General features: G+C 34.5%; 1 protein-coding gene and 1 pseudogene across 5 annotated transcripts; both read left to right on the forward strand.

Moving 5' to 3' along the window:
• Nucleotides 1-3,433: 3,433 nt before the first annotated feature.
• Nucleotides 3,434-12,137, forward strand: LOC100265637 (copper-transporting ATPase HMA4). 5 transcript variants are annotated; one of them, XM_002282887.4, is made up of 9 exons: nucleotides 3,434-3,693; nucleotides 5,047-5,336; nucleotides 5,967-6,712; nucleotides 6,837-7,308; nucleotides 7,376-7,543; nucleotides 8,734-8,988; nucleotides 10,074-10,196; nucleotides 10,722-11,207; nucleotides 11,346-12,137. In XM_002282887.4, the coding sequence occupies exons 2-9, from the start codon at nucleotides 5,079-5,081 to the stop codon at nucleotides 11,766-11,768; spliced, it is 2,931 nt and encodes a 976-aa protein (XP_002282923.1). In that variant the 5' UTR covers nucleotides 3,434-3,693; nucleotides 5,047-5,078; the 3' UTR covers nucleotides 11,769-12,137. The 5 variants fall into 5 exon arrangements, with proteins under 5 accessions (XP_002282923.1, XP_010651259.1, XP_010651256.1 ...); XM_010652957.3 differs by lacking the exon at nucleotides 3,434-3,693 and adding an exon at nucleotides 3,910-3,927; XM_010652954.3 differs by lacking the exon at nucleotides 3,434-3,693 and adding an exon at nucleotides 4,089-4,253.
• Nucleotides 12,138-12,488: 351 nt separating this feature from the next.
• Nucleotides 12,489-14,991, forward strand: LOC100243319 (uncharacterized; annotated as a pseudogene).
• Nucleotides 14,992-15,068: the final 77 nt, after the last annotated feature.

The raw sequence follows: 15,068 nt of genomic DNA on the forward strand, positions 1-15,068 counted from the left end.
AAGCAGGAAAGAGAAAACCTATTTGATTCTTGAAAAATCGACCAATCCAGCAGCTTGGATGATTCGATTGTCTATTCAATGGTTTAATCATTAATGTCGGTTCAATAGTTGGACGAGTCCAACAATTTGGACGGTTCAAACAATTTGATTTCGATTCAATGTTTGAAATGATTCAACTATTTAATCAAATCAATATCATGCAAGTCGGTGGTCTAATCAATTGGACCAGTCGCTACTTAACCAAATCAATACCGATGGTCTAATCGATGTGCAATATTTGTAACAGATGGCCCAAAAACATAATTTTTCCTAATGAAAATTGATACTATTTTATTTTAATTATCAAATTTATTATTTTTATAATTACATTTTATTTCCTTTATTTAATTTGGAGCAACTTTTATTTCTCCCTTGTGTGGGACCATTCGACACATGTCACAATTTTATTTAAGAGAGTTATTACTATATGACAAATTTTACTTTGCCACAAGTGTTTTGTAATATATACTCTATGGTATATTGTGATTTTTTATTTAGGCATTAATGAACATATGTTATTTTACAATTTAATTATTATGTTGTTATTAATGAGTAAAAACCAAAATATTGAAAACGACCTACCATATACTAATATTAGTAGTCTATGACTTTATGATTAACAAAGGAAAAGTGGGAGGTGAAATGTCAATTTGGATGGCCAATCTAGTATGCCATAAAAGATTCATCTCCAAACAGCTTTCCTAGAGTTATTTTCTATCTTCCCAAACAGTCCTTTGGTGCATCCCTCCTTCTAAATCCTTTCCCTAGTGTAGGTTAAAAGAAGAATCATGTGAAGATACTCCATGGTCGGCCATGAAAGGCAATGGAGGGAAGACCAAAGCTTGTCTAAGGGTGTTCACATAAAAATGTGGGGAGATGATGTTGACTTCCACAACTCACCTCATTGGAATAATGGTCGTGGCCAATCACTACGGCCTTTGGGATGTCCAAAACTTCCAACAAAAGTTAAAAGCCTAAATTATTTTTGACATTTAGCTCCAGACTAAAAGTAAAATAAAAATTGGACAAGGACCACTATTTTAGTGGCTCTCAACTTATACCCATTTGTACAAAGTTACATTTTGATAAGGGTGTGTCATGGGTCCATACTACTATTTTTTAGCTACCAATTAATAAGTTGATTAATCAATTTAAGAAATGGTTTATGCTATTTATCCAATTAAGGAAATTTGACATATAATGATGGGTAACATGCTATTTCAAATTTTTCTTTCTATTCCTCGTAGTCAAGTTTCATCGATTTAAACAAAATATCAGTCGTAAACAATCAAGTGAAATCCAATCCATAAAAAAATTGATTTATAGATAACGTTGTGGTGGTAAAGGTCACAATGCTAGATGGTATATATTAAAATACGTGTCATTCATTTAATCACATGTTGACAATGATGAAAGGGGCTTAGGTTTTATATTAATAAACACGAACCAATATCCAATTTAAGTAAGGTTTGTTTGGTTAGCATAATAGAGATAAATACCCCTACTAACATTTATATTAAGGTCACATGCTTAACATAGGTATGAGCTCGATGACAAGGTCGAGGAATATTTAAAATTTATGTAGTGGGGTTGTGACAAATGTGGAACTTAATTTAAATAAGGTTTAAAAAATGGAGGATGATATTTAAAATTGCTATATGTTATTACTATTAACTTATAATTGCTAGTATTTTTCATGTTGTTGTTCAATAAATTAATAGCATTAGGACCGAGGAAAATCTATTAATTAGGCAAATGTTGATTAATTATTGAATTATCGAGATATTGTCTATAATGTCTTATCTTATAAATTTAACATATTCACCAAAGTCAAGACTAATAAAAAATTTATTTATTCGAGGTTATTAATTTATCAAGTACAACCCTACTTCTAATTTTATGCTCATATCTTTTGTTTTACGAGTATTTTAGTTAGAAAATGATTATTGAAAATTTTATAAATGTGACATTCCTAAATTAGGTAAATTTCTCTATTCATTCCTATTATTAGAAAATTAAAAAGGAAATAAGTGTCATATCTATTTATGAATAATTTTATTTATTTATTTATATTATTAAAATTAAATAAGGAAAGAAATTAGTGCAATGCTCATTTTCACTTAATAAAATGCCTAATTGCCCTTTTTAAAATTCTCCTTATTATATACTGATTGCTAGAAAACATGGTTTGAAGGGTTGTTTTACAAATTTGTATCAATCTTCACATGTATATATTTAAAATAAATAAATAATTAAACCATGTAGTCAAATTTAGAGGCAAACTTTTTTTAAATATTTAATTTTAAAATAGAATTATAACTTAATACATTGAGACTATGTTTTTATTTGTATATTTTATCAAAAAAAAAAAAAAAGTATAAAGCAAAGATTTTGCTTCAATCTATTTTTCTTTTATAATTATTTTCTCTTTTTTTATTCCATTTTCTACTCCCTTGCGAAAAAATCAAAATTTCATAAACAAAAATATCATAATAGTTTATAATTTGATAAATAAAATATAAATAGAATTATAAGGTCTGTTTTGGTAATTATTTTAAAAAATAGTTATTGAGAACAAATTTTTAAAATCGTTATTTGATGTTTTGTAAAATAAAAGTTTGTTTAAAAAATCTAAAATATTTTTAATCAATTTTTAATATTTTTAAAAATAATTTTAATATCTAATGTTTTATTTTTAATAATTCTATATGTTTTTATAATTAATTTTTAAAATAGATTTTAGAAAACAAATGAAAATAATAGAAAACAAATAAAAAATGTTATTTGAAAATAAAAAATAATATTTTGTTATCAAACAAATTTTTCTATTTTTTTTCTAAAGAATAAAAAATTATTTTAAAAACTAATTACCAAACCAACCATAATTTTTGTCATTTTCAATACTAGAACTAATATAGAAATTAAAACTCAAAAAGACATCTTAAAAATTAAAATATTATAACACTAATTCTCTATCATATACCACTCATGATGCGAAACATTCAATAATATAAATTTTAATAAGATACAAATATATGAAATTAAGATAAAAATAAAAAAATAAAACAAAAATATGGTTACAATATTATTTAATAAATTGACAAAAATATGATAATAAAATTAATTATAAGGTACGAAATATCGAAACTATTTACAAAATTCAAAATAATGAAATCAAATAAGACCATTCGTAAAATGTGAAATAACGAAACTTTATATATATATATGGATTGACACTTTTATCATAGATCTATACATTTATTTTTAATTTTTATTTATTTTTGGCTATGAAATCCCTTGTTTGGAATAGAATTCCACAAGATATATCATTTTACCGCGAGCCAAACACACCTCATTTAAATAATACAAATATTGGTGGGAAATGGAAATAATTAGACGTTGCGGATTCAAAAGTTCAAAAAGTATACGAAACCAAGCAGAAGAGTCCACCCCTTTCTGTGCGCCACACCTTCGTCAACCAGAATCTTCTATTTCATTCTCACAAAACCCTAGCCCTAATCGTCTAGTGTCTACCCGCCATCTTTTTGGGAAACCCTAATTTCTCTCCATCCTCCCTTCCCAACTCTGCCGCCAAGAGCTCTATCCACTTCACGTGATTCTTCCGTAATCTGACGCCCGGATAAGTCCAAAGAGGTACTGCTGCATCCGCATGAGTCCATGCTCCATTGATGTCTGCTCTGCAATCTGGGAACTTTTCTCTGTCCTTTCTATTTGTTATCATCTCAACTCAATATTCTAGTACTATGCTTTCTGCTACGTTGTCAAATTTTCAACCTTTTTTTTTTCTCTCTTGAAATTTAAGGTCTTGATTTCACTTTTTCGGCTTTGCGTTGTTTTGATTCAATTTCTTTGCTCCTGAAATTTAAGGTCTTGATTTAACTCTATTCAGGTTTCCCCTGTTTTGATCTTTTTCGTAGTTTGATATTTGTACTTTTTGTAGAAAATTACAAATAGGATTTCTTGGGCTCCTTTGTTGTGAATGATTGTTGATTCTATTTTATTTTTTTATTTTGGGAATCGAGGTTATACTAATATTCGTTTTTGTTGGGTTTGGGTTTGGGTGCCCAAATGGGTTGATCCAACCCGACCCAATATATAAGAAGTGGGGGACCAGGGGGAGCAAGCAGTTTCTGGGAGTTTTAAAACTACCCGGAATCTGTCGCTATGAAGCTATCTTTCTCTGAGAAAATCAAGTATAATATTCTTCTTTCCCATCAGTTTTTTTCTTTCATTGAAGGTTTTTGGCACTTGGTATTTCTGAAAAAGTACAAGTATGATGTTTTTGGATGTATGTTTTAGCTCATTTAATGCGTACGATGACCAGTTTTTGTTTTGTTTCTTTGGGTCTTAATACGTTCCTGTTGGAGTTTTTCCTTTTCCTTTTTCTTTTTTTTTTTAATAATTTTATTGTTTAACTTATCTTTTATGTTTGGTACTCCATAAATGTTAGTATAAAGTTTTAAAAAAATATGTTTCAGCTGAGTTTTTGTGATTTAGATTAGTGACCTTTTAGATTTTAGAAAAATATTGAGGTTTTAATTTTTTATTACTGGGTATCTGGTTTATAGGGGTACAAAGTTTCTTACTTTATGTCAGCTCCTGCCCTGCTCAGGAGTGTTTTGATAATTATTTTATTATTTTATCCTCTGTTTGATTGTTGAGAAAGAAGAGGAAATGAAAAGAAACAGAAAAAATGTTAATGTTTTCTGTTGTTGACTTGTTGCTTCTTTATAGCGAGGGATTGAACTCCATTAAGCTGTATACGTGTATCAGACTCAGATGAAAAGTCTAAGATTCAAAATTTTTTTGTTGGTTGTATTATTTTTCCGTACTTTTGTTATGTTTTGTCATCAATCAGATGGAGCTCAGTTTATGAAAATATTTGGCAATTTATATTGCACTGCTTGGAGTAGGAAATGGGAAGTTGGTAACTTCAAAGATGAAGTGTTTGGCTTTGTAGTTCTGATTTATTTCTCTGTTATTCAGGATTGAGGAATAGGCATCCTTGGAATAAGGAAATGGAGATCAATGGAAAAGATGAACTTAAGTTGCCTCTGTTGCAGCCTCTGGATGGTGTTGTAGTTACTGCATCTCAACCAAGTACCATCATAGACAAGAAAATTAAGACGGTTATGTTCAAAATAGGGAATATAGCGTGTGCATCTTGTGCAACATCCATAGAATCTGTACTTCTTGAGCTTAATGGGGTTGAGAGTGTTATGGTGTCGGTGCTTCAAGGTCAGGCTGCTGTTAAATACATACCAGAACTCATTACGGTAAGTCATCTTTGGCAATGCAGCTGAATTTTTCTTGAAATGATGTATTATCCGAGTTTTATAGGGCAAATCAATTCTTTGATCATTTTGAGATCTCAGGATAACTTGGTAGCCTTTATATGGAAAATCAATTTTTTGATCATTTTGTGAGTTTTATATGGCAAATCAATTTTTTTGATCATTTTTAGATCTCATGACAACTTGGTAGCTTTTTGTGTTTCTTTATGAAGAGTTATTATTTTTCACTGGCTTCATGCAGTATAGAATAACATGAACGTGAATTTGTTTCTTAGAATGCTATTGACTATGAATGAATACCCTGTAACTTTCTTATGCCTGAGCATTTGATGCTAGTGTGTTTAATGTGTGCATGTCCTTAAGAGAGGCAAAAGCACAAGTTCTACTCCCTTAAAAATTTTGTTTGCTTCATTCCAAGTATGATATACTCTAGCAGATTTGTGGACACCTTTACAAATCTTGAGTTAGATTACTAATATTTTTATGCTAAGGTGATGTCTTATTTCCTAGATGATGAATTTATGGTTGTGGTTTCATAGTTTCTGGATGTCTATATTCTGGTTCTTTATATTCTTGAATGCTGGAAGCATTTACGTTGGAATTTTGTTTTAGGCAAATGCAATTAAAGAAGCCATAAAAGATGCAGGTTTTCCAGTTGATGACCTGCCAGAACAAGAAATAGCAGTGTGCCGTCTCAGAATTAAAGGCATGGCATGTACCAGCTGTTCTGAATCGGTTGAACATGCTCTTTCATTGGTTGATGGAGTTAAAAAGGCTGTGGTGGGTCTAGCTCTTGAGGAAGCAAAGGTCCACTTTGATCCAAGCATCACTGACTTCAATCACATTGTTGAAGCAGTAGAGGATGCTGGCTTTGGAGCTGATGTCATAAATTCTGGGAATGATGTGAACAAAGTGCACTTGAAACTTGAGGGGATCAGCTCTGAGGAAGACATAAACATAATTCAATCCTATCTTGAATCAGTAGAAGGAGTGAATGATGTAGAAATGGACTTGGCAGAAAATAAGGTAACTGTCAGCTATGACCCTGACCTTACTGGTCCAAGGTCCCTCATATGTTGCATTGAAAAAGCTGGACAGGGCTCCAATTTTTACCATGCAACCTTGTACAGCCCTCCAAGACAAAGAGAAACAGAACGTCAACAGGAAATTTGGATGTACAGAAACCAGTTTATCTGGAGCTGTCTATTTTCAATTCCAGTATTTATTTTTGCCATGGTACTTCCAATGCTTCATCCTTATGGGAACTGGCTGGACTTCAAAGTTCAAAACATGCTTACAGTTGGGATGCTCTTAAGATGGATCCTTTGCACTCCGGTGCAATTCATCATTGGTAGAAGGTAATAAAATAAAACATAAAATTACAGCTTCTTGCTATTGGTATATTTTATGGTTTGAGAATTTCTGATTTAGAGATGATTTTCTGAAACTCAATAATCTTCTTGCTTTGCCTGTGGTTGACAGATTTTATGTGGGTTCATATCATGCATTGAGACGAAGATCTGCTAATATGGAAGTTCTTGTTGCACTGGGCACCAATGCTGCTTATTTTTACTCTGTTTATATAGTAATAAAAGCATTGACTACAGATATGTTTGAAGGAAACGATTTCTTTGAGACTAGTGCAATGTTGATATCCTTTATTCTGCTAGGAAAATATTTGGAGGTTGTAGCTAAGGGGAAAACATCAGATGCCTTAGCAAAGCTGACAGACCTTGCTCCTGATACGGCTCATCTGATAGCATTGGATGATGAAGATAATGTAATATCAGATATCGAAATTAGCACTCAATTGATACAAAGGAATGACATACTCAAGATTGTTCCAGGGGAAAAAGTTCCTGTTGATGGCATTGTTGTAAACGGTCAAAGCCATGTGAATGAGAGCATGATCACTGGAGAAGCAAGGCCAATTGCTAAGAAACCTGGCGATAAGGTATACCTTTGTTGTTTTTCAAATTTCTGATGTTGAAAGACAAACCATTCTTTTTTGTGATTTATAGGTTATTGGTGGGACTGTCAATGAGAATGGATGCATACTGGTTAAGGCTACTCATGTTGGATCAGAGACTGCGCTCTCCCAAATTGTTCAACTAGTGGAAGCGGCTCAGCTTGCCAGAGCACCTGTTCAGAAATTAGCTGACCAGATTTCAAGGTTTTTTGTACCTACTGTGAGTTCATTAGTCTCCTTCATCCCAGATTCTGTTTGCTTGCTGTTTGAATCGTTTGCTCTTGCTTTAAATTGGTAGTTTTTGCTTTTCTTTTCATTTAATTTATTATGATAAGCTCAAAATTAGATTTTTTTGCTGTCAATTTAGAGATGTAACTGTCATCTGCATGAGGATATCAACTTTAGATACTTCGGTCCCTGTTCTAGTCTTTCCAGAAGCTTGTTCCTGGGTTGAAGTATTATCAGAAGAGCTGATGCTTTCTATGAGAATATATATGTTTGTGTGTGCATATGCACCATATGTTTATATATGCATATTTCTCCTACTCTTTCTTTTTTTCTTGTTCGTCAGGGTCTATTCATTTCAGTGCTCATGATGTATTAATGAGTGCATGCTTCTCTTGTGGATTGATGATAAACATACAATACAGCCATGACTGCATACCTAGCTGAATAAAACAAGGAAAAGCTGGCTCTGAATTACACTGCTTCATTCTGGAATAACAATACACTATACACACACACATGTACACACATAAATGTGTATGTATATTCTAGTTTGTGAAGCTGATATAAATTGGAACAGTTAAGACTGATTTTGAAAACATGTACACTACTTCTCCAGAGCTTTGCCTTGTGAGAAATACCCCACAAAAAAGCCTAATGCTTTTTTCTTGTGCAAATTGCTGTCATTGTTATAGGCAGTCTGAAAAGGAAGTTATGCACATCTGCTTGTTGCAGAGTGTTTAACAAACCATAATATAGAAGGAAAAAGGGAAAATATAATCTGGGATTCAGAAAATTACAAGGATGAAATTAATTGATATTATACATGAAACTACTGCCAACTACGTGACAAATGTATAAAAATCATTCCGTGTTTTAATTATTCAAATGAATGCTGGAAAATATTTTCCGTTGGTTTTCAGAAATATGCCATGGTATAAGTTGGAGGGTTGGTTTTCTTTCAATCTTGGACCAATCTCGTTTAGTTAAAAATATTATTGATAAACTCAGTTGCTAATATTTGCATTGGATTTTATTTCCTATCGTTATTATACCTGTATCCTATCATTTTTCCATCGATTTAAGAAGCATAAAATTTGTGCATTATTATAGTTTAGTACAATTCTATTTTCCAGGATGGTTGCTTGTGTGGGAAATTGATTTTGTTCATTCACCATGTGCCAGGTTGTTGTAGTAGCATTTATAACATGGGTGGCTTGGTTCACCCTAGGAGAACTTGGCAGCTACCCGAAACATTGGATGCCAAAAGGCATGGATGGATTTGAGCTTGCACTGCAGTTTGCAATTTCAGTGCTGGTGGTGGCTTGTCCATGTGCTCTGGGACTAGCAACCCCTACAGCGGTTATGGTGGCCACAGGGAAGGGTGCTTCGCTAGGTGTGCTCATCAAGGGTGGAAATGCACTTGAGAAGGCGCACAAGGTAACACCACTATTTTCTGCTAACTACTAGGGATGAACAATAGGGATTTGGATTTGATATTAAAGTTCAGTGTTTAGTACTTTGTTGAACAAAAAAAAAATGGAAAAGACCCACCGATAAGTCTGGTTTGGGGCTCAGGAAAATAGAAAAATGGGCATGTTTTCTCTTGGTATCAAGGAAACATAGATATGTGAAATGGACCTTGACAGCACAGAGTACTGGATGTTTGCAGCACAGAGATTGCTAATTTAATTTATTTATGCCATACTCCTTTTTTTAGGGACTGCTTTCCTGGATCTCAGCTGGTTGTCAATGCCCCATGTAACTCATATTAGTAAATGACTAAACAACATAGCATATAGGCACTGTGGTATTAAGAAGTATATGCTTCATCTAACCATGGCTCCTCCATTTTCATGATTTGTTGTTCCCTATTAAAACAAATAGTCTTTGTTGAGAATATAATCTACATTTCTCTGAAATGAATTGAGTCTGTTTTAAAATTCTCTGTGGGTTGCTTCTAAGATTATATTCCAACGGGAGAAAATGACCCTTTCTTGAAAAGGCTATTACCTTTGTCCAAAATAAAACAATTTGATTTTTTTTTTTCTTTTCTAGTGGGATGCCTAGGTCAGTTTAAAATACTTTTTACTGACTTTAGCTTAAAGCTAAAGTCATGATTTCAAAGGAGCAATCATAGTATTACAAAGGTTCCATTAAAAATGAAACTTCTTTCTGCATAAGCTAAAAAAAAAAAGCTTTCACAAGAAGTAACATTGTCATTGCTTCCATGTTATGCTCGTCTTTAAGCCAGAAGCTCTTTTAATTAAATTACCCAAAAACACACTCAGAAGCTTTTATTGTAGAAAAAAAGGGGGAAAAAAAAGAGCTTTTGACTCACAAGCTTATCTAAATAGCCTTATTTTCTTTTTGGAAACTATCTAGATTATGCTTGTCTTATTCTCATCATTCCATGCATCATTTCACTAAGATTAGCAGCCCATTATCATATGCATTATGACAAACAGCTACTCTTTTTGTCTTTTTCTTGATTTTTAACTGAGCATTATTGTTTGATCCTTCAGGTGAAAACAATTGTCTTTGATAAGACAGGGACGCTGACAGTAGGAAAACCAGTGGTTGTTAGTGCAGTGCTCTTTTCCAGTTTTTCGATGGAGGAATTCTGTGACATGACTACTGCTGCAGAGGTGAGTTGAACGTATTTAGAATTCTGTTTTGGTTTGAAAATTTTGGTATTTTAGTTCATTTTTTTTTTTAATTTCAGGAACCAATTAGGTAGATGTTGTAAAAGTAGGTCTGAAAGGTAGTTGCAACAAAAATGTTCTGCAATCATTGCAAATAATTCAGAACAAAATAATTGAAATTTCAAGTTTTAGTTTTCCTTTTAAAGAAAAATATATGTTTTCTTTTTCTGGTGTTTGTTGTTGTTGGCTCAAAGCAATCCATGAAAAAGAAAAGAAAAGAATGTCCTGACAACATGCCTTTTTTTTTTTTTCTGAGTATAACCGGAATTTCATGAATAATTTGAGAAATGTATGCACACTGCATATGATATTTCTGAGTTGGTTATTTGCTTGGCAATAGAATTTACTAATGCATGCATAGTTGAAAAGCAATGTATATGTATGGATTCAAGATGTTTTGCAGATTCTTTATGCTGCGGATTGAGAACATATAAAGTTGATTTCTCCATGTTTTCCTTCCACCTTCAGGCAAATAGTGAGCATCCATTAGCAAAAGCTGTAGTGGAGTATGCTAAGAGACTGCGCCAGAAGTTTGGCCCTCAAACGGAACAAATGACAGATATTAAGGAGTTTGAGGTGCACCCAGGAGCTGGGGTTAGCGGAAAAGTTGGTGACAAATTAGTCTTGGTTGGGAACAAGAGGCTTATGCAAGATTCTAGTGTGCCAGTTAGTCCTGAGGTTGAGAACCACATTGCAGAAACTGAGAATCTGGCTCGCACGTGTGTGCTAGTGGCAATTAATGGAAAGGTTGCTGGAGCTTTTGCTGTGACTGATCCAGTGAAGCCGGAGGCTGGGCGTGTAATATCTTTTCTCCACTCGATGGACATCTCAACTGTCATGATGACTGGTGATAACTGGGCTACAGCAACCGCTATAGCAAAGGAGGTTGGAATTAAGGAGGTGTATGCTGAGACAGACCCACTGGGGAAAGCCGAAAGGATTAAAAATTTACAGGTATGCTCATTTTCATACTCCAGGGTGTGGATTCATCAACATATTGCTTTTTAAGTTAGCATCCTCCTATCCATAAAAAATTTCCGCTAGATGATAGGAGTACCTTGTTTTAACTATTTATATGAAAATTGAATGCAGATGAAAGGGATGACCGTGGCAATGGTGGGTGATGGAATAAACGATTCCCCAGCTTTGGTTGCAGCTGATGTTGGCATGGCAATTGGTGCAGGGACTGATGTAGCTATAGAAGCAGCTGACATAGTTCTTATCAAGAGCAACTTGGAAGACGTAATCACAGCGTTAGACCTCTCCAGAAAGACAATGTCAAGGATCCGGCTGAACTATGTTTGGGCCCTTGGCTACAATGTGCTCGCCATGCCAGTAGCCGCTGGAATCCTGTTCCCCTTAGATGGAATCCGCATACCACCTTGGCTTGCTGGTGCTTGCATGGCTGCTTCATCCGTGAGCGTGGTTTGCTCTTCTCTCCTGTTGCAGTCTTACAAGAAACCTTTGCATGTTGAAGATGCTCGAGATGTAAGTCACAACTCGAATTCCAAATGAAACCAACCTCATGTCAATCCGCCTTCAGGATGAAGACACAAGCACTTGTGGATAAATAAATTCCTCTATTCTTCTGCCAGATGGGGCTAGAGGTGTGTCTCCAGAATTTCTTACACTGCATCTTATCAAGAACTGTGAGCGCTTTACATCTTCCAGGTTACTGAAATAAATAGTATTACAATCTAGCAACATTGTTAACATTGTAAACCTAACAATGTTTCTTCCCAGTTTACAATTTTGAAGATCATCAGATTGTGAACTGATTGAAACACCATCTTTTTGAGGAATAGAAACGTTAATCCTCGTGAAGTTATGTATGGGAAACTTTTCAAATTTAGAATTACTTATGAGGGAGGTGAAATTTTGTTATTCTGATTTTATCTACTTATTTGTGATGTCCCACGTTGTTTAGGAGAATAAATTTCTTGTACTATGTATATCATTGCTATTATGAGATAATTGCAAGAAAAAAAAATAGTAAATTTATTTATCTTTCTAACAAAATGAAATACTAATATAAATTCACAAATTAAATAAGAGAAATAATTTTGAATTATCATAATTTTTTATTGCTGATGTGGAATCTTGCACGCCACATCAGTCACCACGTGTAAAAGAATAACAGCCCAAAGCATTCTCCTGACTTCACCAAAGATCTTTGTCTCGATGTTGACGTGGGAAACAACCATCGAATTAAATGGACTAATATGTGACTTCAAGTCGGAGATGTAAATTCTCATTTTTCAACGACCAATAAGAATTCAATAGGTTTCTCACCTGACTCATCGTCGACTCAGTTTTCATCTTCCCTTTCAGCACATTTCTCTCTCTCTCTCTCTCTCTTTCTCAACTCTTTCAAACCCCTGTTCTTGTAAAATCTCCGTTGTAGATCATCAAATGGTAAGCTTGATGGAATTTGCGTTTTTAATGAAAAAATTGGTTCAATTTAATCATTAATTGTTGTGTACTTTTCCAGGGGAAAGTTCTTTGCGTTAGTTGGAAATTTTCCTGGGGAAATTCGTGGATTCGAACTTTTTTGGGGTTTTGGATAAGCCTCGACTGTGCGATATGCGTAAGAAAGTTTGAATCCTTTTAGGGCTTTTTTTTTCTATTTAATTTGAAGGGTTTCTGTTTCTAATCAGTAATTTCAGAAGCAAAGTTGTGAGGCGTTTGTTTATTTCTTAGTTTTTGGGTTACTCATCGGTTTGGTTGGTGGAAAATGGTGGAAAAGTAAAGAATAGAGATTCAATATATATATATTTTTCCGTTGTTTTTTTTGGGGGTGGGGTTTAAGCCAAGTAGTTGTATTAAGAGTGGAATTTTTGTGTTTTTTTTTCTTTCTTTTGTTCTAGATATGGAAATTTTAAGATTTGAAGGTTGATTGTTTCCCTTTTCCCTCCATTTTTCGTACTTCAGATTAGGGGTTTGGAACCTAGCGTGAGAAGATGGATAATTCAGGTATGAGGGGTGGGTTTTTGTCGGGTGCGAGTGCGGGAATTTTAGACGTTGAAACTTCTATTCAGAGGCACCAGCAGGCCCAGATGAGTATTCCACCTCATACCCATCACCATCACATGAATGTGATGACTGGCTTTGAGAATGATCATTGTCCCATGGAAGCCAAGGGCTCAACCCCAAAGGGTATTCCTATAAATTATGGTAAAGGGAAGGTGATTGCTCCTGTTAGTGTTGCAAATAATGACAATAGCAATACTAGCGACGAGGATGAGCTAAGTTACACAGAAGATGGGAGCAGTGAGAACTTCGGTGGGGTGAAGGGTAAAAAGGGCTCTCCATGGCAGCGAATGAAATGGACAGATAATGTGGTGAGACTTCTTATAGCAGTGGTTGCTTGTGTTGGGGATGATGGTACCCTTGAGGGTGTGGAAGGACTGAAGAGGAAATCAGGAATTTTGCTGAAGAAGGGTAAATGGAAAACCGTCTCTAAGTTAATGATTAGTAAGGGTTGTTGCGTTTCACCTCAGCAGTGCGAGGATAAATTTAATGACTTGAACAAGAGATACAAGAGGTTGAATGAAATTCTTGGGAGGGGAACTACTTGTAGAGTGGTGGAAAACCCTGCACTAATGGACTCCATGCCCCCAACTATCTGCTAAGATGAAGGATGATGTGAAAAAAATATTGAGCTCAAAGCATTTGTTTTATCAGGAAATGTGTGCTTACCATAATGGTAAAAGCATATCAAATTGTCATGATGTTGATCTACAAGGTTATTTTTCACCTCTTGCCAGAAGTTCAAAGGATAATAATGGTTCTGAGGAGGAAGAAGCTGAGGAAAATGAGGACTTTGATTTTGACGATTTGGATAATGAAGAGTATGATAATGCTGATGGGCATGCACAGAGTATGGGGGGGTTTCATCAAAGGAGGAAAGTGAATCAAGAGGATAGCAATGCTTGGCTACAGTATGCTGGTCGGGATAGTTTTGAAGTGGAAATGGCTGGGATTTTTGAAGACCCCGCCAAGTCTCCGTGGGAGCAGAAAGAGTGGATAAAGAACCGGATGCTGCAACTTCAAGAGCAAATGGTCACCATCATGGCTCAAGGTTTTGAGCTTGAGAAACAACGCTTTAAGTGGTTGAGATTCAGCAGCAAGAAAGGCAGGGATCTGGAGGATTCGAGGCTGGAGAATGAGAGGATGGGATTGGAGAATGAGCGATTGGTCTTGGAATTGAAGCAGAAGGAATTGGAATTAGATTTAAAGGGTCCAGAAGCATCCTTGGATCCAGCTTCTTTTTGCATTGACGGGCTACAAGGAAGAGATCAGATTGAATTGGGCAGGCATCAGTAGCTCCTGTGTACTACTAGTTGCTGTTAGAATCATGTGTGGGATCCTACTAATCCATTATGCAAGAAAACCATAGATGCTTAAGTGTAAGAAATGCATTAACCTCATAAGTGACTTATATTGCTTTAGATTTTATTGTAGGAACATATAAAATTCTCATTTTTTGCAAAGGTTTCTGCCTTAAAGTTGATGATCCCTTTTTTCTCCACCTTGGACCTATCTTGTTCTCCAGACCATGTAAAAGATGTTTGAGTTCTTGTGATTACCTGATTGAGTTTTGAAACTGTCTTTTTTTCCCTTTTTTGGCTGAAATATGTAACAGTCGAAGCTTTGCACTCTTTTTCTGTAATTTCAGAATTGGTGGTTCAAAAGGGCCTCTGAAAAACTTCAATTGAATCCAGATATTTGTATAGCATTTAGTTTGCTTGTTTTATCTGGTGGATAGTATCTTTCTTTAAGACCCTCTCAAATATATTTTTCTTGTTGTGTCAT

This window comes from Vitis vinifera, chromosome 6 (assembly GCF_030704535.1).
Source record: "Vitis vinifera cultivar Pinot Noir 40024 chromosome 6, ASM3070453v1".
Lineage (NCBI taxonomy): Eukaryota > Viridiplantae > Streptophyta > Magnoliopsida > Vitales > Vitaceae > Vitis > Vitis vinifera.

Excerpts from the sequence above, each read along its gene's own strand:
- LOC100265637 (XM_002282887.4), top strand. The coding sequence starts at position 5,079 with ATGGAGATCAATGGAAAAGATGAACTTAAGTTGCCTCTGTTGCAGCCT. Across the intron at positions 5,337-5,966 it reads ACATACCAGAACTCATTACG|GCAAATGCAATTAAAGAAGC; the intron begins GTAAGTCATCTT and ends ATTTTGTTTTAG. Across the intron at positions 10,197-10,721 it reads ACATGACTACTGCTGCAGAG|GCAAATAGTGAGCATCCATT; the intron begins GTGAGTTGAACG and ends TTCCACCTTCAG.